The sequence below is a fragment of the Emys orbicularis genome, chromosome 1, assembly GCF_028017835.1.
Source record: "Emys orbicularis isolate rEmyOrb1 chromosome 1, rEmyOrb1.hap1, whole genome shotgun sequence".
In the NCBI taxonomy this organism is placed as follows: domain Eukaryota; kingdom Metazoa; phylum Chordata; order Testudines; family Emydidae; genus Emys; species Emys orbicularis.
Window position 1 is genome coordinate 144,917,604 of NC_088683.1, and position 27,536 is coordinate 144,945,139.

Genomic DNA, 27,536 nt, shown 5'->3' on the forward strand with positions numbered 1-27,536 from the left:
TCAAATTGCAGTGGGGGAGGTCTAGGTTGGATATTAGGAAAAACTATTTCACTAGGAGGGTGGTGAAGCACTGGAATGGGTTGTGACGGGTGGGATCACAGAGACCCCCTTGGGACTGCCACCTGATGTGCTGAGACTACCTCTGAGCCCATTTTCCCTGCTAGCTTGGGACTTCAGTACCCTGTCTTGTTGAGCCTGACACGCTAGCCTGCTACAAACACAGACCCAGGACTGAACCACATCCCCCACAAGCTGCAGACTTAACTGAAAACAGCTTAGAAAGTGCTCCTGTCTCTAGCACCCACACACCCAGATCCCAATGGGATCCAAACCCCAAATATAACATTGATGCAGTATAGAATCATAGAATTATAGAATATCAGGGTTGGAAGGGACCTCAAGAGGTCATCTAGTCCAACCCCCTGCTCAAAGCAGGACCAATTCCCAACTAAATCATCCCAGCCAGGGCTTTGTCAGGCCGGGCCTTAAAAACCTCCAAGGAAGGAGACTCCACCACCTCCCTAGGTAACGCATTCCAGTGCTTCACCACCCTCCTAGTGAAATAGTGTTTCCTAATATCCAACCTGGACCTCCCCCACTGCAACTTGAGACCATTGCTCCTTGTTCTGTCATCTGCCACCACTGAGAACAGCCGAGCTCCATCCTCTTTGGAACCCCCCTTCAGGTAGTTGAAGGCTGCTATCAAATCCCCCCTCATTCTTCTCTTCTGGAGACTAAACAATCCCAGTTCCCTCAGCCTCTCCTCATAAGTCATGTGCTCCAGACCCCTAATCATTTTTGTTGCCCTCCGCTGGACTCTTTCCAATTTTTCCACATCCTTCTTGTAGTGTGGGGCCCAAAACTGGACACAGTATTCCAGATGAGGCCTCACCAATGTCGAATAAAGGGGAACGATCACGTTCCTCGATCTGCTGGCAATGCCCCTACTTATACAGCCCAAAATGCCGTTAGCCTTCTTGGCAACAAGAGCACACTGTTGACTCATATCCAGCTTCTCGTCCACTGTGACCCCTAGGTCCTTTTCTGCAGAACTGCTACCTAGCCATTCGGTCCCTAGTCTGTAGCAGTGCATGGGATTCTTCCGTCCTAAGTGCAGGACTCTGCACTTATCCTTGTTGAACCTCATCAGGATTTTTTTGGCCCAATCCTCTAATTTGTCTAGGTCCCTCTGTATCCGATCCCTACCCTCTAGTGTATCTACCACGCCTCCTAGTTTAGTGTCATCTGCAAACTTGCTGAGAGTGCAGTCCACACCATCCTCCAGATCATCAATAAAGATATTAAACAAAACCGGCCCCAGGACCGACCCTTGGGGCACTCCGCTTGAAACCGGCTGCCAACTAGACATGGAGCCATTGATCACTACCCGTTGAGCCCGACGATCTAGCCAGCTTTCTATCCACCTTACAGTCCATTCATCCAGCCCATACTTCTTTAACTTGCCGGCAAGAATACTGTGGGAGACCGTATCAAAAGCTTTGCTAAAGTCAAGGAATAACACATCCACTGCTTTCCCCTCATCCACAGAGCCAGTTATCTCATCATAGAAGGCAATTAGGTTAGTCAGGCACGACTTCCCCTTGGTGAATCCATGCTGACTGTTCCTGATCACTTTCCTCTCCTCTAAGTGTTTCATAATTGATTCCGTGAGGACCTGTTCCATGATTTTTCCAGGGACTGAGGTGAGGCTGACTGGCCTGTAGTTCCCCGGATCCTCCTTCTTCCCTTTTTTAAAGATGGGTACTACATTAGCCTTTTTCCAGTCATCCGGGACCTCCCCCGATCACCATGAGTTTTCAAAAATAATGGCTAATGGCTCTGCAATCTCATCCGCCAACTCCTTTAGCACCCTCGGATGCAGCGCATCCGGCCCCATGGACTTGTGCACGTCCAGTTTTTCTAAATAGTCCCGAACCACTTCTTTCTCCACATAGGGCTGGTCACCTTCTCCCCATATTGTGCTGCCCAGTGCAGCAGTCTGGGAGCTGACCTTGTTCGTGAAGACAGAGGCAAAAAAAGCATTGAGTACATTAGCTTTTTCCACATCCTCGGTCACTAGGTTGCCTCCCTCATTCAGTAAAGGGCCCACACTTTCCTTGACTTTCTTCTTGTTGCTAACATACCTGAAGAAACCCTTCTTGTTACTCTTAACATCTCTTGCTAGCTGCAACTCCAAGTGTGATTTGGCCTTCCTGATTTCACTCCTGCATGCCTGAGCAATAGTTTTATACTCCTCCCTGGTCATTTGTCCAATCTTCCACTTCTTGTAAGCTTCTTTTTTGCGTTTAAGATCAGCAAGGATTCCACTGTTTAGCCAAGCTGGTCGCCTGCCATATTTACTATTCTTTCTACACATCGGGATGGTTTGTTCCTGCAACCGCAATAAGGATTCTTTAAAATACAGCCAGCTCTCCTGGACCCCTTTGCCCTTCATGTTAGTAATTAAGGCCTGGAGGAGCAAATGGCTGTGCATATCTCTCTATCAGCGGACAATGTATGAGTTTACCCCATATAAGCTTTATACAGAGTAAAACGGATTTATTTGGGGTTTGGATCCCATTGGGAATTGGTTATCTGGGTGCTGGAGAGAGGAGTACCTACTAAGTGGTTTTCAGTTAAAGCCTGCAGCTTTGGGCAGTTAGTGCAGGGGGCGGGGGTGGGGTGTGTGTCTAGTGCAGGTAGAAGAGTGACTGGCTATGTGCTGGTGGGCTTGTGCGAGCTGGCGCCCGGGGCTGACTTGTAAGTGGGGGAGGGCGTATGCCCCCCCCACGCCCAAATGGAGCCCTGCTGGGCATGCCAGGGCTCCAGGTTTCAGCTCAGGGTTTCAGCTGATGCCCCCCAGTTCTGGTGCGCCGCACACCTGTCAGGGCTCCATTTAGGGAGGGGGGCACCTGCCCCCCCCCCAAGTTATGAGTCAGTCCCGGGTGCCATCTCCCACAAGCCCGCCAGCACATGGCCACTCACCCCTCTCCCTGCACTAGCCCTAGGAGTGCTGAGAGCCCGGTTACTGCCTGCAGGGGTGGCGGAACAGTGGGGGCCAGGCAGGCACTGCTCACCGCAGCGTGGCACTTGGCTGCCAGAGAGCCGGGGGGCAGCAGGGCTGTGACCCTCACCCAGCCCAGCGCTGCAGGCGGCAGGTGAATCCGGGGGCAGGAGAGGGGCCAGGCCAGCTCAGCTCGTTGCCTGTCCCTTGCGTTCTCACCCCCTCTCCAGCCCGCAGCTCCGCCTGCCCGCTCCCCAGGACTGGCTCCGGTCCGGTCTTCCCGGCAGCAGGTCCCAGGGCGTGAAGTAACTGTCCCCACTGAGCGGCTGTGACTCACCCGGCTGCTGCAGGTAACGCGGGGAGTCTCTGGGTGCCCCGCAGGGCTGCAGGGCTCTGGGAGGCTCACGAAGGCAGCTAAGACCTGGCGATTGGAGGACAGTGCTGTGCGTGCTGTGGGGTAGGGATGGAAGGCTGTGGTTGTGTGTTTGTGTTGTGCTGTGTACGCTGGTGGTGGCGTGTGTGTTTGGATTATTTGTTGTGTGTGGTTGGATTGGGGGTGTGAGGTTGTTTTGTGTGTATGTTTTTTATCATGCTGTATGGGTATTTTGTGTTGGGGTTGTGTGTTTCTGTTTTGTGTATGTTTTGTGATGTGCTGTGCCTGTATTTGGATTGGGTTGTGCTCTGTGTGCATGTGTTTTTGTTGGGTTTGTGTGGTTGTGCTGTATATGTTTTTTGTGATGTGCTGTGTGTGTGGTTGGACTGGGCTGTATGTTTCCAGTCAGAAGCTTAAAATCTCTCTTTAATGTCTCCTCTAAATTTCCCCAGCTTCAGAGACCAGGAATTAGCCCCTCAATAAGGCTATGAGATCCCAGCACCTAAACAGGGCTACTGGAGGCAGTGCAACAAAAATCCAAATCCAAATTAAACACCCGCCCAGGAGGAGAGAGGATGGGAATAGGACATATCTTTCGCCCCCAAAGATATTTACTTATTTCTGGTGCTTTCAAATGCTGTCCAAAATGTATTTACTCTTTTTTTAAGGTATTTTGTGCAAGAAGAGAAAAATGAGAACATAACAATTGTTACCCTATAATACTGGTGCAAACAGCATGGATACTTATGCTGAATAATGCTGACAATTTTAAAAGGTTCAGCTGTTTAAAGTCAATATGTAAAGACATATGACACAGTTTTCAGTTTGCCTGGGATGCTTCCCAGTTTTTCTGAAGCCTGATATTTTTTTATAGATAAGGTAGATAACATGAGGCTTTTATTATTATTTTTGGATTCACACTCAAGTTGTAATACACAGACTTTGAGGCCAGGAAATTTTCATTTTAAGGGAATGCTGTGAATTCACTTCAGAAAGTCTGGATTATTATACACTGTGAGTTATTAGTGAAATTCCTACAAAGGAGGAGGAGTGGAAAAGGCACACCAAAGTTTCCAAGCTGTGGCCTGAGATAAATAGTTTGTCATAATAGATTTTAGAAAATTAGACTAATGCAAAGCACAGAAAAAATATAGAGAGGAAAGGACAAATGCATCCCCCTGGCTGTGAAGTTAGTGAATGTTCAGGGCTAGAGAATGCATAGTTGAGGGAAGGGTGGACTTTCCTTAGATTTCTCTTCTACAAATGAATCATTATGGATCCCAGTCTGCAAACGCATCTCTGCTTGCGAATAACTTTGGAGCCATTCCAGTCTATTAATAAAGTACATATTATAAGCTTTTAAAAGTTATATACTCTTCAGAGGATGGAATTGGCCCAGTTCTTTTGATTTCTTTCCACAGTAACAATTTTTGGGCTCAATCCTGCACATTACAAGAATAATCTTTGCTCATGCAAGTAATCGTATTGATCTTACATCAACTTCAATTGGACTGCTGACGGGAGTAAGGAGCAGTCAGATGAAATAGGGTTTTCAGAATCAGGTCCTTAAACATGTCTCTGTCCGTTTTAACTTTTTCTTTTCAAAATATTCAAAGCAATTACACCTTGTTTAGTGATAATCAAATGCCAGTTTTAATTTTAAAGGGGAGAGAGCAGAGATGATAGGGGGTGGGGGGAGAGGAATGAGCAGAGGGCAGGGCCTTGAGGGAGGGGGAGGAGCAGAGGTGTCTGGTTTTCAGAAATTGGAAAGTTGGTAACCCTAACTAGCCTCCCCACATACTAAGTGCCCATGGCCCCCCAGAGTTTTGAAATCCAGTCAAAAACCTCTGGCGGTCTGGCTTTGGTCCGCAGTCCGCCGCCTATTGACTACCCCTGCAATAGGCCCTGGGTATATTACACAGAATTGTATGTGTTCATTGAACAGGGGCACTTGTGGTGTGAAAAATGTTTCTCTGGAGTCTGGACCTTAACTCTACCTTGACCAAGAAATCTGGATCTTGACAAAAAATAATTAACTATCCTTGGCCTGACCAACCCAGGAACATTTGCTAGGATTCCTTCAGCCTGAAAGAAGAGGGGAACCTTCACCAGCTCCCTCTTTAAGACTCCAGTCCCAGGCCCTAGGCAGCGTCAGCAGCCTGGGTTCCCTGCCAAAGCACAAACATCTGCCCTGGGGCCGCCTCCTCTCTCTGTGGTGATTTCCTTTGTCCCACACATCTGTATTGAGGACAAAACCTCTGGAACAGGGTAGCACAACCCCTGAGATTTCCCTACTCACTCTCCAAGGGTCAGTATGCCCTACTGCATGTCTCAAGAATGTCCTTTTATTTTTCTCCTTTTGAAAGTAAATTGTTGTATTTCTGTCTCTTCATATGACCCCTGGCCCTGTTGAATGCAGATGATTGGAAGTGCCTTCTCTTGACATTTCTATTGCCATTGTACTTGTGTACTGATGAAGTGACCAAACTGAATGCAGGATTTGTGGTAAAGGAAAGACAGACATTTCGGTGAAATAGCGATGTACTCTGCGTGAGTTCTGATACTGATTTCACTGAAGGTTCATCCAGAGAAAACTTCTGGCTTCTCCACTGGTCAGTACTCAGCTCAGCATCGATTTTAAACTATATTTGTAGATCATCATGGAAATAAATATTGCACTGTGTGAACATGATCAGTTTTACTAGGGTTTCTAGTAACAACTCAGTGATTGGTTACTTGTTTTAGCTTTATTGCTTCAGTGGAAACCCAGATTCTTATTAACCCTCCTCTTGTCATTATTTTCTATAAAATTCATTTATTGTCCTTGCAGAAATATTCATCCTCCACATTTATTGCTAATGGGGAATTCTTTTCACTGTTTGTTTAATTTCAGGTGTGAATTATGAGGGAGAATTTCCCATTTATCTCCTTGGATTCAATGAAGGTTACAGATCTGTACTAGGTTTAGGAACAACCCTGTTGCTCATCTCAGAATATTCTCTTGCTGGTTTTCCACTTTTAACACATGCCTAATAGAACATTCAGTGTAACCTCCCCCCAACCCCCCAACGTCAAACAGCCAGCAATATCCAGAGGTGGCCCACCCATGTTGATTGGTTTGTTGTATCTCAGCCTCTCCCCAAGATGAACCCTGGAAACTGCACAGTTCATCTGGCAAGAAAAACTTCCACTACGGGGAAGAATTCAGAGAGGATTTAATATGAAAAAGGCAAATTTAAAGATGAAGAAATTATAGGCAAAAACAGCAGTAATCTTCCCCCCTCTTCAAGTGATGGAAAATTATACAAAGGAAGTTTATGAACCTTTTCCAACTCCACTAATATTTCCTGCAACTTCACACAAATCGTATAAAAACACCTGCTTTGTCTATCTACCAGGCAGGGACTGTCTCTAGGCCGTCATAGCAGAGGATGCATTTCTGAGAGAAAAAGGCAAAGCATTTACATCATCACAAGGTTATTTTTTCCAATCAAATCGTTCTGATATTGATCCCCCTGTGTCGCTATGTTCCACATCATCATAACCTGTGTCTCCAGGAAGCAGGAACGGGGTTTCCCTGTCCCTCCCAGAGACAGCTTCACTCGTTAGCGAGTGCAGACTCCCACCTGAAAATGCCAAGGGAGACACATACAGTCAGTGGATCCACTCTATGGTGATGTGCAGCAGCAGAGCAAGGTGGAGTTTACAGCAGTGGTTCTCAAACTCATTTGATCACCCCCCTTCTTTGTGTCCATCATAGTTGACGCCCCCCACCCCAACCACACAAGTACATACACTGATTAAAAAAGATCAACATGCAGCTCTCACTAAATATTACAAACAGAAGGGCATTGAATAAAAAAGAGCCATTTCAGTAAATAGCTCTCCATCTGCCCAGCTCTGAAGGCAGCACTACCATCAGCAGCAGCAGAGACGTGAGAGTGGCAACACCATACTCTGCCATCCTCACTTCTGCATAGCTGCTGGTGGCAGCGCTGCCTTCAAAGCTGGGTGCCCGGAAAGGAGACACCGCTCTCTGTTCTGGCTTCTCATGCCACTCCAGAATATATTTTGTGTGCCACAGTTGAGAATCTCTGCTCTACAGTAATGGTTAGGAACTGTTTCCCCTTCAGTCTTCTGGCAGCTCTATGACAAGTTCTAATCCATCATCTCTGTAAATAGTCTGGAAAGTAAAACCTTTGGTTTCCAGAACAGCTAATATTGCCAAGCGATAACTCTATTTACCTGTTACTTCATGGAGAAAACCCAAGCACTTACCAACCAGAAGCGCTTATTTAAGAACATCATAACTTTCACTCTGCCCTAACAATGAACATAAGCAAGTTATTCTTATCACGTACTAAGCAATGCACATTTCATCACCACTGCACCTCTTCTGGGATATCCTATGGTGTCTCTGCTCATGGCAAAATTGGGAAGGGGGGAGATTTTGGCCAAGGACAATGGGCAAAACCCGACTTTTACAGGACATGTCCTGTCTTTTTAACATTTGCACAGCAGTAACAGGACTTTGATTCATAGGATTTTGCCTAAAAGATACATGCACAATGAACTGGTGGGAATCCAGCACATCCAGGGTGTGGCAGCCTCACAAGGATTGGAACCTAGAGGCAGAAAGTTCCTAGGTATCTTGCTGGTTTTGACCACAAAATACCACCCAGCAGGGACCCTGCTGTTCCTTTCCCCATTGCAGGCACCGAAGCCTCACAGGCGTTGGGTTGGCCAGGGCTGTACCCTTGCTGTGTACTCCACATGTCAAGCCCTCCCACTCTGCAGACACAGTGTGAAGTGTAAACAGTTCTCCACTCACCTGTCTGTGAATCCCTGTCCCTGTCACTCGCCCCAGTGCCTGGCTCATAATTCTGCTCCAAAGCAGGGTCACCTTCAGGATCAGACACTTCTCTGGCATCATCATAACCATCCCCTGGGATATCTCCAGGCAAAGCAGGGGCATCTGACGTAAAGAAGTGACGTAATTAAGGGAATAGTCACAGTGAAGACATAATTAAACTACAAGCTGCAGATGCACCAGCCTCACTGGTCCCTGGGGATTTCTCAGCACTTAACTTCCACCTGAGGGCGGTAAGAGGAGCCCTCCTCTGGAACCTCAGACTGGGGGGTTTACATATCACATTGATTTGATACATTTCAATAGCTGGTTGAGTGGATCCTAGAGCTCCCAGATGACAAGGGGAAATTCTAGAAAGAGGTGACTGGGGTCTAGTCCAGAGGGATTGTTCCACAAGGCATTTGGTTACAATAATCATGAATGTAAATGACTTGGAATTGTCCAGAGTTTGTTCCCGGCTTCCTAAACTTGACCTCATTTTTAAAATGTCTTTTCAATGCGTTCTCCTGATAAAGTTTACACCATAAACTGCCATCAGTCTCCAGTGTGCTGACAGCACTGGGAGCTGAGACAGCTAATAAGGGTCAGAAATGGGACTTTGGGTGTAAAATCTCTGTCCCACCCACCCCCAGTCACAGCGTTTCTGACACAGATGTATATAAGCTGCCATAGCTGCATGCCAAGAAAGGCTGGCAGGGAACATTGCTGTTATGTAAAGGTCTCTGCTTTGGTGCGTTGTCTTTACAGATGGTGAGTAACCCTAGTGCTCATGGCAGTGAGGGTCACAGGTCAGTGACCCGAGCCAAGTACCGTGGGGGCAACTCCTGAGCAAACTGCTCCTTCCGTCCCTGCAAGTCTATTTTGACCTAGGACATCACATGCTTCCCTACCCCTGGGCCTCCACACAGCTCTTGTAATGCACTTGGTCAGCGCCCCCACATTATGCCAATAGACAACACTGGTGGGTGAACTTTGTGGTTTTCTTAACAAACCACTATTGTCCCTACTGGGAAATACAATTAGTTTTTCGTCAGGGTGACATTGCTTCCAGGAGGCTGATTCACTGCTCACCTCGGCCGTCTGGAGTCTGGGAGACGTCGTTCAAGGCAGGCTCCTCCACGTTATCGTAATCCAGCTGAGACCCCCCTGGGGAAGCTCCCTCTGGAACAGCAAACACCACACTCAGCCCCTGGCACCAACAGCGTCACTTTAGGTCAGGTGGACCTTATACTAGAGCTGTTTATCATGGCATGTGAGAGGAAAAGCCTTCTTTTTAAGAACCTGATTGATTTTTCCTTGTTTTAAGATCCAAGGGGTTTTGGATCGGTGTTCACCCGGGAATTGGTGGAGGAGTCTCTCAAGGCTACCCAAGGAAGGGAGTTAGCACTTGGGAGTGGTGGCAGCAAAACCAGATCTAAGCTGGTAGTTAAGCTTAGAAGTTTTCATGCAGGCCCCCACATCTGTACCCTAAAGTTCAGAGTGGGGAAGGAGCCTTGACATGTTCCCATCCTGAGATTCTGGCAGAAATCCTATTCAGTGGGATTAGACCCGACTGTGTAAAATGGGAACCGTGTGAGGGAAAATGGCTGCGATTACAGAAAGTGTCATAGAAATTCTGTTCTCTGCCCAGATTTGGGTCTCTTGGCCTGAGTCTGCCCCTCCCCCATTACCTTGCTCTGATCCAGGATCGTTTTCCCCCTCGCTGTCCCCGGTGTAATACTGCAGCTTCGTCACTGAGTCACCTGAATAGGAGACTGGAGAGACGAGAACCAGAAATTCATCACAGTGAGAACAGCAGAACTGTGGGACTGGAAACACACCCGGGGCCAGAGGCAGGATTTCCAGTCTCAGTCTATTCCTTCTTCTATGGGAGATGGTGACTCACAGGGACTCTGAGCGGTGAGAAGCTGACACAGACTCCCCAAGAGAAATCTCCATGTTATTGAAGTAAATGTGACTGAGGGGATGCTACAATCTGACCTGAAAGATGCTGGGGTGAGTGAAGGGCACGTCTCTGGCTGCTGGTCCAGGGAAGTTCCACAATAGTCCTGGCCTCCTCAGCCACAGAGGGGACTCCTCCTTCTTAAGGGTAAATACCCCTCTCCCCCATGAATCAGTCGATCAGCTCTCCGGGGTGTTTCCAGATTAGGCCAAGAAAAGCCCAGAGCAGAGTCTGTGATTCACTGTAACCATTTTGGCAGTGGTGCTGGGGGATGCCCTGAGCATGTTTCCAGAGCCCCACCACAGCACAGCCCTTGGCAGGATGTTCCCATCAGACATTGAGACAAAATGGCAGAAAGGATAAAAGGGCCGGGACTCAAAGTCATGAGGATCTCCTGGGCTGATCTCTCTGCTTTGGGGGCAGGGAGGGAGCTGACCCAGCAGACCAGTGCTTGTGGTGGGAGTGGGGCACAGAACATCCCCTGCGCCAATGCTCCAGAGCAGTTTTCAAATGATAGTTTAGCCTGGCCCCAGACAGTCGCTTTCCTGACCCCTCACTGGTTCCACTCCAAAGCTGCAGGATGGGCAGAGTGACATTAACTGTCCCTAGAATTGGGACACTCAGTGTATGGTATGAAGGAAGCCCATCTCCCTCAGTCTATTTGTGTATTTGCAACCATTGGGTGAAATTGACAGGAATTTGTGAAATGTTTCGGTGTTCCTGAATCTGCATTTTTCACCAAAACATTTTGCAATGAAGACTTGTGCCCAGCACCAGTGACAAGCTCACAGGGATGAAGCTGCAGTGATTTAACTCTGGGTCAGGGCCTCAGATGGAAAGAACATTAGATAGCTGCTCCCTGTTAAGAGTGAGACACACAGACCTGAGCGACTGAACATCTCCTGCTTCTCTCTCATCAGGTTATAATCAATCTCCCCGTACACGGCCTCAGAGAAGGGATCCAAGGGTCTTCTGGAGCCTGAAAACATAGGTCAGGGTTTGCACTGGGTCATTGAAACCAGAGATGGGAAACACTATGGGATCCTCCAGCCCCTCCCCCGTGGGCCCAGTGCGAGCCTGAACCCTACAGCACATTCCCACTGCTGGAATTTAAATGAGCGAGGTGACAGGGTTTCTTTCCACAACAACCCTTTGATGATCGTTCCCAGGGTCTGTCAGGAAGCTTCCTCACATTCACCTTAGATGTTCCCTTTTTAATGTCATCCCATTATTCCGGGCTATTCCCCTTTGGAGCAGCTTAAATAATTCTTCCCGCACGCTGGTGTTTATCTGCAAAATGGTGATAACACTTTTTTTTCATAGACTTTAAGGCCAGAAGGGACCATTAGAACATCTAGTCTGACCTCCTGTATAACACAGGCCACTGCATTTCACCCAGATACCTCTAGGTTTCAGCCCAAAGATGCACTTAGACTAAAGCATTTCAGTCCTCAGCAGAATAAACTCTTGTGTGCCACAGGCAGAAAGCAGGAGCGATTAAGGTACCACCAATGTCCCAGGCCCCTGCAATAGCAAGGAACTGACTAGGTGAGAGATGCCTAGATAATCCTGGCAGGCAATCCATGCTCCATGGTTCAGAGGAAGATGAAAATCCCCCGAGGTCCCTTTTTGCCAATCTGCCCTGGGGGAAAATTCCTTCCTGACCCCAAATCTGACAATCGGTTTGACACTGAGCACGTGGAAAAGACACACCAGCCAGAGATCTTAGAAAGAGGTTTCTCTGAATCACCTCAAAGGACTGGTCCAGCCCATCCAATGTCACATCTCCATCTGTAGCTAATGTCTGATAATTCAGAAGAGGGCAAGAAACAAAACAAAGCAAAACAAAACAAAATATGGGGGCTTCCCAGAATTCTTTCCTGACCCCTGCAGGCAACTGGCTGAAGCCCTGAACCATGAAGTCTGATTATAGTCATTGTCTTACTGAAAAGTTATGAATGTTACGTGTATGTTGATGGCAATCCCATTCTCAGTCTTCTTGCAAAGGAGCTGCTAGCTAATGTTTGTATAGTGTGTTATAAATGTAAAATCCCCTACAAGTGCCAGCTTTGAGTACAATACAGTATAATGCTCCTTTTGCACATTTCTCCTTCCTAAGATTGTCTTTTCTACTGGATCACTCTCTTCACAACTATTTACCACAGCTCTATTTTTATACACTTTTTTCCACTGAAAATATTTGCAATTTCTCTAGGTTCCTTTTCCATGATGTCTCTACTCATGATATTCAGAATCCCTCCCTGTGACAGATACTGCAACTCCAGGCAGTATCTTTGGGAATCACTATATTAAAGCTATGAATGGTTTATGTTCTACTGTATGTGGGAGGGTACAGTGTGTACAGTGTGTGTGTTTGTTGGGGGGGGGGGTGATTAAGGTGAATCACTGAGTTTGTAAACAACTCCAGAAAGGTAACAACCTTCAGGGTGGTTTACACAGACTGGTTCAAACTGGCTTATCAGAGACCAAGAGACAAAGAAAGACTTCTGGTATGAAAGGCTGAGTTTATACAGACTCAGGGCCTTCATTTTGATTCAGCAAATGGGCAGGACTTTCTGTCCATGGGGATCCCAACACTGAATCGTTGGAGGGATGTTGGTCTCCCAGGCTGCCCATGAGGAAGATGGGTGATTTCTGCTATGTTCAGCAAGTGTGAAGGAATGTTTATTGTTTTTAATGTTTTCTCTGTCAAACTGTTATCCTAATAATAAGGTGCAGTCTGCTGAGAGAGAGCTGGGTGGTAACTTGTAACTGCTGGCAACACACTGCTCATAGCCCTTGGGGAGAACGCACAGCATGGGGGCTGGCCTGTAGGCAGACTGGTTTGCTGGGGGTATCACAGTGGAAGGCAGGGGGCTGTGCAGTATTAAAAACCCCTGGCCACAAGGAGGTGGGACAGGGGGTTTCCACCCAGTGACAGGTGGCGTCTGGAGGCCTGAGCAGACACTCCTGGAGTGGATCTCCGGAGGGTGGAGGGGATACAGATGCAGCTTCTCTGAAACTGTGACGCTCCCTAGCTAGTATCATCTCCAGATTTCATGGCTGGGCTGTTCCACTGCCAGACAGTTAATGAAATATTAAATGAGAGAGGAGTTAACAGGCCCCCTCATCCACCCCACCCAGCCTGGTATCGCCCCTCACCCTCACACCCTGCAGCCCCCCTGCTATTCATATATTCATAGATTCTAGGGCTGGAAGGGACCTCGAGAGGTCATCGAGTCCAGTCCCCTGCCCTCATGGTAGGACCAAATACTGTCTAGACCATCCCTGATAGACATTTATCTAACCTACTCTTAAATATCTCCAGAGATGGAGATTCCACAACCTCCCTAGGCAGTTTATTCCAGTGTTTGACCATCCTGACAGTTAGGAACTTTTTCCTAATGCCCAACCTAAACCTCCCTTGCTACAGTTTAAGCCCATTGCTTCTTGTTCTATCCTTAGAGGTTAAGGTGAACAAGTTTTCTCCCTCCTCCTTATGACACCCTTTTAGATACCTGAAAACTGCTATCATGTCCCCTCTCAGTCTTCTCTTTTCCAAACTAAACAAACCCAATTCTTTCAGCCTTGCTTCATAGGTCATGTTCTCTAGACCTTTAATCATTCTTGTTGCTCTTCTCTGAACCCTCTCCAATTTCTCCACATCTTTCTTGAAATGCGGTGCCCAGAACTGGACATAATACTCCAGTTGATACCTAACCAGCGCAAAGTAGAGCGGAAGAATAACTTCTCGTGTCTTGCTCACAACACACCTGTTAATGCATCCCAGAATCATGTTTGCTTTTTTTGCAACAGCATCACACTGTTGACACATATTTAGCTTGTGGTCCACTATAACACCTAGATCCCTCTCTGCTGTACTCTTTCCTAGACAGTCTCGTCCCATTTTGTATGTGTGAAACTGATTGTTCCTTCCTAAGTGGAGCACTTTTCATTTGTCTTTATTAAACTTCATCCTGTTTACCTCAGACCATTTCTCCAATTTGTCCAGATCATTTTGAATTTTGACCCTATCCTCCAAAGCAGTTCCAACCCCTCCCAGTTTGGTATCATCTGCAAACTTAATAAGCGTACATTCTATGCCAATATCTAAGTCGTTGATGAAGATATTGAACAGAGCCAGTCCCAAAACAGACCCCTGCGGAGCCCCACTTGTTATATCTTTCCAGCAGGATTGGGAACCATTAATAACTACTCTCTGAGTATGGTTATCCAGCCAGTTATGCACCCACATTATAGTAGCCCCATTGCAGAGACATTTCACACAGTGACACCAATCGGGACCCACCTCTGAGCTGTGCCCTGGCACTTCGCACTTGCGCCCCCAGGATGATTAAGACCAGGCAGAGCAGGGCCCCCAGGATAATGCAGACGACCACGGGTACCGTGACTCTTCCACTGTCAGTCAGAGGGCGGCGCGGGGGAGCTGGATGGAAATGAACATGCAACAGGGAGAGATTAACCTGTGAGCGTTGGAGGAGGGGGGGTCCTGGGGAGCTCCCCAGTCAGTCATTGCACGGCCCAGGACAGCAGGGTAACAGGCTGGGACACGGTCTATGTGCCATGGGGGCAGCTCACAGACTGCTCTTTAAATCATGGGCCCTGCCCTGTCAGCTGGAGCCAGAAGACAGGAATCCTCTGGCTCAGCAGGGCCTGCAGCTCCCACCCGGGTGTCCTTCGCCCTCAGATTTCACAGGCCATGGAAAGGAGCTCCTTCCCTCAGGCTGCAGCTTGCAGCTCCTCCTCTGTGACCCTGCACCAGGGAAATTTAACCCTTGATGGGAGGAAGGAGATGCATTCACTGGGGTATTTGGAGAATCTGTCCTCTCTGTCAGATCTGCAAAGGGAAAGGAAGGAGAGTTGGAGGTTGGAGCGAGGGGGAGGTGACATGTTTGTTACCGAGGGAATGTCCCTTCTGAGAGTCCCTGGTTGTCTCCAGCTGTCACCTCCACAAACTCCATCACAGCAGCACAGGGCCTGTTTGTTAGTGATTTAGGGTCCAAGTCCTTTGTGCTCTGTGCAGCGATGAGGACTCTAGTTACAAACCAGCACACTGAGGTCTATGATGGATGCAGGGGTTATGTGGGCTGATGTTTGAGTCAATCTGACCCCACAAAGGTGCCACCCCACAGCATCCATGATGCTCCTGCACACAGCAGATGGAAAGGCCTGGTCTGGGACCAAAGGGATAGGGGGGCAGAGGCTGATCCATCCTCCTCCCTGAAAATTACAGCATGTAGCAGAAACATCTCCTGTCACTCACCTGAGCAATTCACAGCAGCATCTTCCTTATGACCACAGTTGCTGTCACCCCAGGGCTTGGCAGGACAGTCCCAGAGAGATGACTCTGTCCCTCTGCAGTTCACCTTCTCCACCCAGATGGGACCAGTCCCCTCGCCAAATGCAGCCTCGCCCGGGGCAGATACAGCAGATCCACAGCCCAGTTGTTTACACACAACGTTAGCATCCGCCATGTCCCAGGAGTCATCACAAACTGTTCCCCAGGAGCCATGGTACCAAACCTCCACTCTCCCCGAGCATCTGTCCTCTCCTCCCACGACACGTAACTTCTCCTGGTCTGGAAATGCAGAAACCTCACATGTTACTGGGACAGCTGGGAAAGTCCTTAGGGACCAAGGGTGAGACACAGAGAAGCAGAGATACCTGTGCAGCTTGGAGAGTTCGGGCATTCAGCAAACAGGGTCTGAGTTGGTTTTGCTTTTTTTCCTATGGAGGGAAAAAGCTGAGGTGAATGCACTGGGTTGTGCATGTGATGTAGGAGTAGAATGTATCTGTATTTTAAACCCCTAATTTCAGCACTTTATGAACTGAAATGTGAACTCTGGGTCATTTCATACCTAATTAATTTACTATTCAGCTGTTACTCAGACACACAGGCCGACATTGATTAAGTTCCATGTTTGTTAATCAGACAAATGCTTATTCCTATAAAACATCATGAAAATATGTTTGTATCCTGTGTTGAGAATTTAAATCTGCCTACACTGAGACATGAACAACAGCAAAAGTTCTACCTAACCCTTCAATTAACTGAACACATCGCGTACATGTGTGTTTGCACACGCGCATGCAGGTAGTTTCAGAATTACCAGTGCAAGAAATATGGGTCTCTTCTGCTCGGTTATCACATGACTTTGGATTCCAGGGCTCTGACGGGCACTGCCAGAGGGAGCTGTGCTGGTCACTACATGCAACGTGGTCCAGCCACGTGGGACCAGAACCTGCTCCATATTCCAAGTCTCTTGCAATCTGCCCTCCATCCCCACAGTTCAGCTGTTTGCAGACAATTGCTGGGGTGGCTCCAGACATCCCATTGGAGCAAACACTGCCCCACGTCCCATTGTAGAAAACCTCCAGCCGCCCAGCACAGTCACTGTCGCTCACCAGCCTCAGATCTGTGAACTCTAGAAGGAAATGCACAAAAAGGGAATTTAAATCGTCTGATTCTGAAATGAACTGGGGAGTGAAGAGAGAAATCTCAGTGATTGCTAATGATCCTGTGCATCATTCTGCAAGAGCTACTGCTAGAGAACCACTCCAAGAATGAGAGACTCTTTTACACACTACATGCCCCCTAGAAATACAGTGGGCATCTCTGGAAGGCCACCATTTACCAGCAGCTACATTCAGATTGTAATAGATAAAGGCCGGGAAGGATTGTGACATTGGCAGGCCAGATGCCAGCTCTTGCTCAGGCTACAATCTTGTAGCAGAAGACCAGACCAGGTCACCTGTATGTTAGTTTTGCTCAAAATAGGTATTAGTCTTGTAAGAATGTATTTAGTGTTTAGACTCTATGAAATGGTGGTTAGTTGCAGCAGGCATTAATCTCACTTGCAATGGCTGTGGTCCATGCTACAAGAAAATATGTAAGTTTTGCTTTATAACTGAACATGTTTGCTCTGAACTTGTGAACTCAGGCACGGGAATGATCCCCCGCATCCATCCCCTGCATGTACTACATGCAGAAGGCCTCATCCCATCCCTTTGAAGGCTGGAATGGGGAAATAAAAATAGCAGATGTGAAGATTGTTCATCTTTTTGGCTGTTTGAACTGTGACAGGGCTAGAGACACCAAACTGAAGCCAGAGACCCCAAGGGGTTACCCCTGCGTCAGCGCTGAAGGACATTTGGAATTGACAGATCACTACAACTCTGTCACTCCTAGGATGTAAATGGTAACTCATTTGTGTGTAGATGTTTGCTTGCTTTAACTGTTTGAATAACCCTTTTATTTCTTTTTCCTAGTTAATAAACCTTTATATAGTTTGTTACAGGATTGGCTACAGGCATTGTCTTAGTTATAAGATCCAGGGTACCAACTGATCTGAGTAAGTGACTGGTCTCTTCGGACAGGAAGAAACCTGAATGTGGTGTGATTTTTGGTGTAAGTGACCAATTATCATTAAGTCCAGTTTGTCTGGGTGACAGCATAGACTGGAGAGTCTAAGGGGACTGTCTGTGGCTCCATAGTAAGATAGATACAGTGATACAGGACTAAGTTCCCCCTAAGCTGCGCAGCCATGTGTACGCACAGCAGGCTATCAAAGGCCGCATAGGCGCACAGCCACAGGGCCCTGGACTGGAGAGGCACCTCTTCCCCAGTGCCAGAGCTGCCACAGGGGGGAGAGGTGCCTCTCCCCTGGCCCAGGGCTGCTGCAGCAAGAAAGGGCTTGGGGGAGGTCTCTTCCCGCTGCAGCCCCACGGCAACCTGCACCCCATAGCCCACACCCCCATTGCCCCACCCCATCCACAGCCCCACCCGATAGCCCACACCCCTAGCCAGAGCTCTCATCCCCCCCATATTCCCAAATCTCTGCCCCAGCCCTGAGCCGCCTCCCACACTCCAAACCCCTCGGCCCCAACCCCGACACACATCATCTCTATACTGGTGCACATAACAAAATCCATTCCGCACATGGATGTAAAAAATTAGAGAGAACATTGGTCCAGAAGTTCACATCTGTTACTGTCGTGGTGAAAAGCGACAAAGAGTCACCTTATAGACTAACAGACGTATTGGAGCATAAGCTTTCGTGGGTGAATGCCCACTTCGTCAGACACATGTGGTGTGTCTTGGTGAAATCTACTTATAGAACACACCACCAGTTTGCCTTGTTTCTCACCATCTGCACAGAGGTGGGCACTCAGTGCCGTGAGCCACTCCAGACAGTGTGACAGGGATCATGAGATCAAATAGTTTGACCTTCTGTAAAACAGCTGCATAGAGCCTAATAACTTGAGTTTGACGTAAGCATCGCTTCCAGAAAGGCATCCGCTCTAGACAGGAAGACTTCAAGAGATGCAGAATGCCCCATTTCTCTGGTAGTTTGTTCTGATGGTTAATCACCCTCCCTGTTAAAAACCTGGGCCTTATTTCTGATGTGAATTTGTCTGGTTTCAGCTTCCAGCCATCGACTCTTGTTCTGCCTTTCTCCATTAGATTAAAGAGCCCTTTAGTAAGTGTATCTTCTCCTTGTCATGGAATTTATGCACTGTAATCAAGTTACCTCTTGATCGTTTTGATAAGCTAAACAGATTCAGCATCTGAAATTTCTCACTGTAAGGCTTTTCTTCAAGCCCTCAGATCTCTTTTGTGGCTCTGCTCTGCACCCTCTCCAATTTCTGTGGACATCAGAACTGGACACAGTATTCCAGTATCTGTCTCACCAGTGCCATATACAACAGTAACATTTAGTCCCCAATCCTACTCACTACTCCCCTGTTTATACATCCAAGGTTCACATTAGCCCGTTTTGCCACAACATGGCACTGGGAGCTCATATTCAGTTATTTCTCCACTACGACCCCACATCCTTTTCAGTCACTGCTTTCCATGATATAGTCTCCTTCAGACACCTGAGACACAGCATTCTAACATTAAGGAAATCTTGCAATATCTCCAATACCTCTGGGTGGGAGCTGTGGACTTTCTATTGGTGACCCTGGTAGGTAGTTACACAAGGGAAAGGGAGGCAGAAACAGTCAGGGAGAGTATCATTCTCAGCGATCTCCTTAAACATCTGCCCCCTCCATTATATTGCCTGGTAACCAGGGTCACAAGAGCATTCACAGAACAGACCTGAGCAGAGAACTCCCGCGTCCTCTTTGTGTCTGCAGTTGTGCTGGCCCCAGCCCCTGGAAGGACACGCCCAGAGATCAGATTCGTTCCCGGAACAGTTCACATCATCCAGCCAGATCTGCCCAGATCCTTGCCCATAATGAGCAGAGACAGTTGCACTGATGGCATGTCCACATCCCAGTTGTTTGCAAATGACATTGGAGTCCGGTAAGTCCCAGAAATCATCACAGACTGTCCCCCAGTTGCCATTGTAATAAATCTCCACTCTCCTAGCACAGCGACCTGCCCCATTCACCAATCTGATCCGCCGGCTCCCTGCAGGGATAGATCCCAGCTGTTAATATGTATTTTCCCACTGAACAGAGAATGTTTGTGAGATTTGGAAATAAATCACCTGAACAAACGACACCGACATCCTCAGCAATCGCTGCCTGGGCTGTCTCAGACATGGAGTTGTCACAGAGAGTCAGACAAGTCTCATTTCCTGCACAGTGGACCTTTCTCAGCCCCACGGGGCCCGTTCCTTGCTCAGACTTAGGTGGGTTATAAACTTTCTCAGCGACTCCGCACTGGAGCTGTCTGCACACCACGCTGGCATCGTCCATGTCCCACTGGTCATCCAGCACTCTGCCCCACGCACCATGGAGGGAAATCTCAACTCTCCCATCACACCGGCTCTCTCCATTCAGCAGTCTGAGTGATTCAGAGCGACCTGGGCTCAGGAGAGATGGGAAACACAGTGAATAACACTCCCTGTTATACACTAGAAATAATACAGAGTGTGCATGAAATTATGGACTGTTTCGCAATAAGAAGGTATAAGCCAGTGATCAGAATGTGTCACAATGTTAAAGGGAACAACCTCTGTCAGAAGACACTTATTGTTTTGAATCTATAAATGGAAGGTGCTATAAGGATTGTAAAACTCTGAGCTTGACACAAGGGCTTGCCAACAGACCCTCTAAATGAGTGAGTGAGGGAATTCCTGCAGATTACTGATTGGGAAAATAGTCTCTGTGTGTGGTGGTGGAATGGCTGCTGAGGTTTGTAGTCACTTTATCCAGGTTTAAATGACTGGAAGCCAGTGAATGGTGTCTGCACAAGCATTTTACAGGTGGGTCGTAAATGATTTAGTCAAGTTTGCCTTGAGGGAATTGACCAATGGAAGAGCAAGGTTCATCCTGGTCAGGAACAGGTTATTGTTGGCAAATTCCCTTAGTTCCCTCTGATCTTTGCTCAGTAGGTGGCAACTTTCTTGGTTCCCCTGGGTCCAGTGCAGGAGCGCCTAGTGTTAGATAGTTCCTGGCACTGGTGATTCTGACTGGAGCTGTCCCCTGAAGTGTGGTTTCAGAGTTGCAGCCGTGTTAGTCTGTATCCGCAAAAAGAACAGGAGTACTTGTGGCACCTTAGAGACTAACAAATTTATTAGAGCATAAGCTTTCGTGGGCTACAACCCACTTCTTCGGATGCATCCAAAGAAGTGGGTTGTAGCCCACGAAAGCTTATGCTCTAATAAATTTGTTAGTCTCTAAGGTGCCACAAGTACTCCTGTTCTTTTTGAAGTGTGGTGTCATCTCTGAGTCCAGCGTGAGATTCCAGCTGATCAATCCACACCACACTAAGCAGGTTGTGTGTGGGGCAGGGAAGGGGACGTTCTCCGTTGGTGAATATTGTGACTCCCTTGGGATGTGAATCTGAGTCTTTGCGTGCGTCTCAGAATCAGTGAGTTCTATAGCAAGGTGGTAAGTTAGGAATTACTCACCGAGTTCAGACCCAGGTGCAGCCAGGAGAGACTGACAATATTAAAAGACAACAGCAGAGTCAGTGCAGGGGACACCCACTGACTGTGTCAGGTACAGTATGTACTAGTATGGCAACCTGACGGGTGCAGTGTGTGTGCACTGGATCCAAACAGCTCAAGGATCTTGGTAGCCAAATAACATTTCAAGGCTAAGAGTGAAATCCTCGCCCCACTGAAGGCAATGCTAAAACCTCCTTTGACTTCAACGGAGCCAGGAGTTCACCCTAAGACTGGAGCAGGAGAATTCCTGTGTACAGCTAGTGTAGTGCAGGGGTGTAGCCATGGGTGGGCTGTGGCCCACCCAGTTAGCATCCAGGCCCACCTAACTCAGGGCCAAAGCCCCCGAATCCACAGGCTGGGACTCCCATCCCTGGCTCGATGTCCATCTGCCTGGCTGTGTCTTTCTCCAGCTTTCCTGGTCTGTGGCCCCAGCGCTAGCCCCGTGGAGGGTGTGCCTTGTGGGGGTAGGGGTGGTTGAAATGCAGGGCTAGTGCTGGGGCCGGAGACTGGAGCAGCAGCTCCCGGCACCGGCAGGAAAGGGACGCGGTTGGGCTGACAGACACCGAGCCAGGGTCAGGAAGGGTGGGTGGAGCTCGAGCCCCGGCGGGACCCCCCTTCACCACAAGGGCGCGCCTAGGTGACCAGAAGTCCTGATTTTATAGGGATAGTCCTGATATCTGGGGCTTTTTCTTATATAGGCGCCTATTACCTTCCATCACCTGTCCAATTTTTCACATTTGCTATCCGGTTACCCTAGGCACATCCCACAGCCTGTGTGCCCCGGGCAGCCCCAGCTTTGGGTACCTGCTGAGCGGTAAGGGCCGGCTGGAAGGGGTGGAGGGAGGCAATCCCCCTCCCTCCTGCCCCCTCCCAAGGGCACTGGATCCCTCCCTCTGCCCCTCCTGTCATTGCCCACCCCCTGAAAGCTGGGGCCCACCCAGGTTTCCTGTCCTAGCTATGCCACTAGTGTGGTGTGAGGGTAGAGAGTAGATTTGGGGCTTTCCGAGGAGGCTTATGGATATAACTGGGTACCACAGCCCCTCAGGAAGGCCAGATGGGATCATGGCAGATGGAGCTCGTACGGAAGGGACCAGGTGTTTTTCCTTAGAAGGGATTCTCCTTCCAGCAACTGTAGGGAGAAATCAGCATCTTCATGTGCTGAGGAGTTCCCTCCGAGAACCAGGGTATGGGCTGGGTAGCTAGTTAGGAGAGGCTGGGCAGGGCTGCAGGGAATTCAGTTAGGAATGCAGGTAGCAGCCTCTGTGAGAAGCAGGAGAACTGTGGGGTGAATTGTCCCCAAGGTACAAAAGTATCAGCTGTGAAGAGGAGAGTTGACATCTGTTGAGAGTGCTGGGCAGGGCGCTATAGGCTTAGTCATGGTTTGTAATGGCACCAGTGATTCTGGGCTCTGTGGGAGACAGTCCTGGAAGCTACGTGTCTGTTATTTGGAAGAAGGTTGAAATCCAGGGCTTCTGCAGTAGGTTTCTCTGTAAGGATCCCAGTTACAGCCAGGCAAGAAGCCCTATGAAGACTCTGTACATGGATGAGAAGATGGGGCAGAGAGGGGAACTGAAACTTCATTAAGCAGGAGGGATCCCTTTGGTGGGGGGAGAAGCAGATGATCATAATGGCCTCTTTGGGTCTTAAAATTCTACGGCTCTATAGACCCAATGGTGAGCTGGAGCTGGTTCGCACCGGTTCGCGGGGACTGGTTGTTAAATTTAGAAGCCTGTTTAGAACCGGCTGTTAAAGGGCTGGGCATGGTAAGGGGTCCGGCTGGAGCTAGGAGGAGGGGTTGGATAAGGGACAAGGAGTGGTTGGAGGGGGCGGAGGTTCTGGGGGGGCGGTCAGGCGACGGGGAACGGGGGGGTTGGGGCAGCCCGGCTTCCCCAGGCGACAATTGAAAGGGTCTGGGGCTCCCAGCAGCGGCTGGAGCTCCAGGCCCTTTAAACTGCCGCCAGAGCCCCACCGCCACTACTCCAGGGCTCCGGCAGCTATTTAAAGGGCCGGGGCGGTAGAAGCAGGGGAGCCGCGGGCCCTTTAAATAGCCCCCGGAGCCCCGCTGCCGGAGCCCTGGGGTAGCAGCAGCAGCAGCCGAGGACTCCTGGAAGCTACTTGTACATTGTTAGGAAGAAGATTGAAATCCACAAGGGAACCAGATTGGCTGGCCATTACAATTAAGGTTTCTAGTGAAATATTTTTCCTGCAGGGCCCTGGCCACATTCAGTGCCCAGGATGGATAAATCGGGGTTGTGCAGAATCAGGCTATTGCCTGTACAATCCCTGCCTCATTCACTTTAGAAACTGGAAGGCCTGTAGAGAATGAGCAGGGGAGCACAGGAAGAACTAGGATGCTCTTGTTAAGAGCAGTGACCGTCATTCAGTAGAGCTCAGTTCTGTTCCTGCCTCTGCCACAGACTTCACAGATGATGCTGAGCAGGTCTCTTAAGCCAGTTTTTATGCAGTCTGATTAGCAGAAGTACTGAACACTCACAACTGCCGCTAGGGTCAAGACAAGATGTGGCTGATCAGTTCTTCTGCAGTCAGGCAGTGTGGTCAGGTGGAACGAGCACAGGGCTGCGAGTCAAAACACTTTGTTTTATCCTATCTCTGCTGCTGACTCACTGGGTGGCCTTGGGCAAGTCACTTTGCTTTTCTCTCTCAGTTTCACCAGCTGTAAAATGGAGCTAATAATAATATGTTACCACCTGCTTTAACACTTTATAGAAATGGTGAGTACTCTGAAGAATCAGGCCCCAATGGTCTCAGGTTGGTGCCTAATCACTCCAAATAAGTAGTGAGTTTGGACGTTTGGCTTTAATCATTGTATGTAAAATTTTCAAAAGCAGCTAAATGATGTAGGAGCCTAAATGCCATTTTCAGAAGTGACTTAGGCAGCAAGAGGGAGAAGTCTGCATGGTTCTTAGGCTCCTACGTTATTGGAGAAAATGGGATTTAAGTCCCTAAGTCACTTAGGCACTTTTGAAAATGTTATTCTTGGGCTTCTACATGCCTAAGTCACTTTTGAAAGGGACATCATAAGAGTCTGCTATGTCCCAGAGGTGTTATGAAGACAAATTCATTAATGCTTGCGGTGCACTGTGATACTACGCTGACGAACATCATGAAGAAATTAATAATTCTGTATTCAGTGCAGTGTTTGTATGGTAAGTATAGTGAGTAAGGCCATGGGTGACAGGTTGAATGATGAGGATAAAAAGAAATATTCTACAGCTCTTTCAGCCCCTGATCACCATCCCTCCAGTGCACTGAAGGAGGCAGGAGCTGGTGGGATGGAGAGGAATAATAGGATGCGTGCATGCAATTAGACTGTGTCATAATGGATATGCACAAGGGGGGGGGGGCAGGCTGAATTAACATTGCATGGGTAACCTTAACTCTGATATTTCCTAATTCTTGTGCATTTGGTTTTGACTAATAACACTGTTTAATTTTTTAATGTTTTTATAGAAGGTAAATATTGGAGCTGGTCAACAACCCAACATTTTTCCTGTTAATTATGATAATGCAGTATTTCAACTTTTAAACACATCAAAGAGATTGGGATGTGGAAATGGAATGAGAATTTTTGTTTAGATTCTAACTAAAATGTTGATTCATTTTAACTTTTTGAAAATGAAAAATTCAATTTTCCTTTTCATATTTGGATTTACAAGTTCTCCTCTTTTCTATTTTTCATCTTTTCTTCCACTGTAAAAAGTTAGAAAAAAATTAAAAAGTGTAAGAAAGCAGGGGGGGGGGGAATCTTTTTGATTTTTTTTTTCAACTGGAAAGGTGAGAAAAAAGTTAGAAAACACCAAAGTGAGATAAAGTGCTACTTTCTCTGTGGCATGCTACCAAAAATATCCTCAGGAACTCAAGTGAGAGAAGAGAAATGTTTATTTTCAGCAGTTTATAATTCAGCCAAACCTGGAAGGGATTTCTCTGCACTTGGGGCAGGCACCTCCCTGACCCCAGCATTACTCCTTCCCAAATTCCAAAGGCCTGCTGCAAACAATGAAGGCATAAAATCTTCTCAAGAAGGTGGTGAGAGTATTTTATAATATAAAGTGTGAAGCAACCTCCATATTGGGAATTGCTAGTAGCTCCCCCTCTAATTACTATAGCAGTGATTTGGAGAAGGATGAGGACAGAGAATTGCTGACATTTATGAAACCCGAAGGACAAAGTGCTGCCCCTGCTCCGCTGCTCTGTGGAAGGACAGAGTTGCTGATGTTTTTACTGGAGAATCCAGGGCATTCCCAGGTCATCACTATTCTTTTTGTGATAATATTTACTTTAATTTTATCTTTAATACTTTTATTATTATTATACATGCTTTAGGATCTAGCTCCCCCTCCCCTTGCTGTGCCCTGAAGTTCCCTTGCTCTGGGGGCAGTGTCACACACTGACGGGCAGGTGTCCTTAATCCAGCATTACACTTACCTGAGCAAACCACACTGGCATCATTGTCATGGGAGCACTGAGAGGCCCCCAGGGCAGTAACAGGGCAATGGCCCAAATGGGGTTCAGTCCCTTTGCAGTGAAATGTGTCTGTCCAGACAGAGCCATTTCCCTTCCCAAAATACCCTCCTCCCAGAGCCGATACAGCGAACCCACAGTCGAGCTGATGACAGAGAATGTTGGCGTCCAGTAAATCCCAGCGTGAATCACAGAGGGTTCCCCAGGCACCAAGAACCTGGATCTCCACCCTCCCTGAGCATGCTGTGCTGCCGTTCACCAGCCGGAACCCTGTGTACCCTGGGGAGAAGGGAGAAGGGATTTAGAGAGGGAGCCTAAAACTATTTCATAGCAAATAGTTAAAGAAAGGAAAGTCAGGGGTAATTGATCCCTTTCTCAGTATCTTGGCTTGTTTGGGTTTTTGATCCAACTCTATCCAAACCAGCTCCCTACACAGTGAGATCAGTATATTGCTTCACCCTAATCTAGAATACACATCATTGGGATTTTAAAGACATTGTGCTGAATTCTTACGTGAGCATATGGCACTAGCATCATTTGTGTGTGAGCACGTCTGATTTTCTTGTGATTTCCTGGGACAGGAGAGCAGGAGAGACTCATTCCCCACACACTGGAATTCTTCAGTCAAGATCTTTCCTTGTCCTTCTCCAAAGTGAGCTCCTCCTAGGATAGATACAGCTATTCCACACTGTAGTTCATTACAGATAACGTTGGCAACTTTGAGATCAAAGTGTGCATCACAGACTGTGGTCCACGTATTTCCATGTATTATCTCCACACGTCCTGAGCAGGCAGCGTCCCCTCCAACTAGCCGAGGCTTAATGTGTCCTAGAAAGTCAATGAAGGTTGAAAATTATTAATGGGCCTTTAGGAGTTAGGGTGCTTCACTGGCATAAAGCTCATTGCTGCTTTAACTTGGCCACCAAACCACAATAGAACTAAAAAGACAATGCATAAAAAATGGAAAAAAGGGGAAATTAGATAACTTCTAATGTATATTGATTGCTATGCTATGTAGAAAACTGATAAGGGAAGCTAAAGACATCAGGGTAAAATCCATGACTGGCAGGGCTATGAACAATAAGTCGGAGTTTTTAAGTATATTAGGAACAAACAAAAAATCATAACAATGGTGTAGGCCCATTACAAATAGAGATGGTTAAATTGTTAATAATGATGCAAAAAAGGCAGAAATGTTCAATAAACATATCTGCTGTACAGACCCCAGGCAGGAGGACTCAGGGAATGCAGCTGTATGGAAGGGCTGGGGGCGGGGCTAGGGGTGGGCTCCTCCTGTGTCTTTCCGGTACGCCATACTGCTATAAATATCTTACTGGCAGGGCATACCGGAACGTACCACCGTACTTGCACCACTGCTTGTGTCTTACATATGACATTCTTGTTAATACAAGCCAGAATGACATTTCTCTTTTTTGCAAGAGGATCACAGATTTTCAATTTGTGATCCACTGTAACTCCCAGATCATTTTGTGCAGTACTGCTGCCTAATCAGTTATTCCCTATTTTGTTTTTTTGGGGGGGGGGGTGTTTTTGCATTTGATTTTTCCTTCTTAATTATAGTATTTTGCATTTTATTAAATTTCAACTTACTGATTTCAGACCAATTCTCCAATTTATCAAGATCATTTTGAATTTTAATCCTGTCTTCGAAAGTGTTTGCGACCCATCTCAGCTCGATGTCATCCACAAATGTTATGAGTTTATTCTCTACTCCATCATCCAAGTCATTAACAAAAACATTGAATAGTGCCAGACTCAGGACAGTGCTATTATTTATTTATCCCATAGGGACACAGCAATCACAGAGAAGCGGGATAAAGCAACTGAAAGCCTACAGGCCTATGTTTTACCTAAAGCTCAGCATTTCTCTCAAAACCTGGGCTGATAACTTATCCCAGGAACCCCTGCTTCTGGGGACC

The 27,536-nt window shown here is 47.6% G+C and overlaps 1 protein-coding gene across 1 annotated transcript; it reads right to left on the reverse strand.

Moving 5' to 3' along the window:
* Positions 1–6,854: 6,854 nt before the first annotated feature.
* On the reverse strand, positions 6,855–26,993 carry LOC135886527 (scavenger receptor cysteine-rich type 1 protein M130-like). Its single transcript, XM_065414302.1, has 14 exons — positions 26,954–26,993; positions 26,110–26,424; positions 25,561–25,875; positions 19,708–20,025; positions 19,305–19,628; positions 16,321–16,626; positions 15,875–15,937; positions 15,474–15,788; positions 14,499–14,636; positions 11,073–11,168; positions 9,918–10,001; positions 9,319–9,408; positions 8,209–8,352; positions 6,855–7,003 (listed from the first exon to the last, which is right to left on the reverse strand). The coding sequence occupies exons 1-14, from the start codon at positions 26,991–26,993 to the stop codon at positions 6,855–6,857; spliced, it is 2,697 nt and encodes an 898-aa protein (XP_065270374.1).
* Between the last annotated feature and the right edge of the window lie 543 nt (positions 26,994–27,536).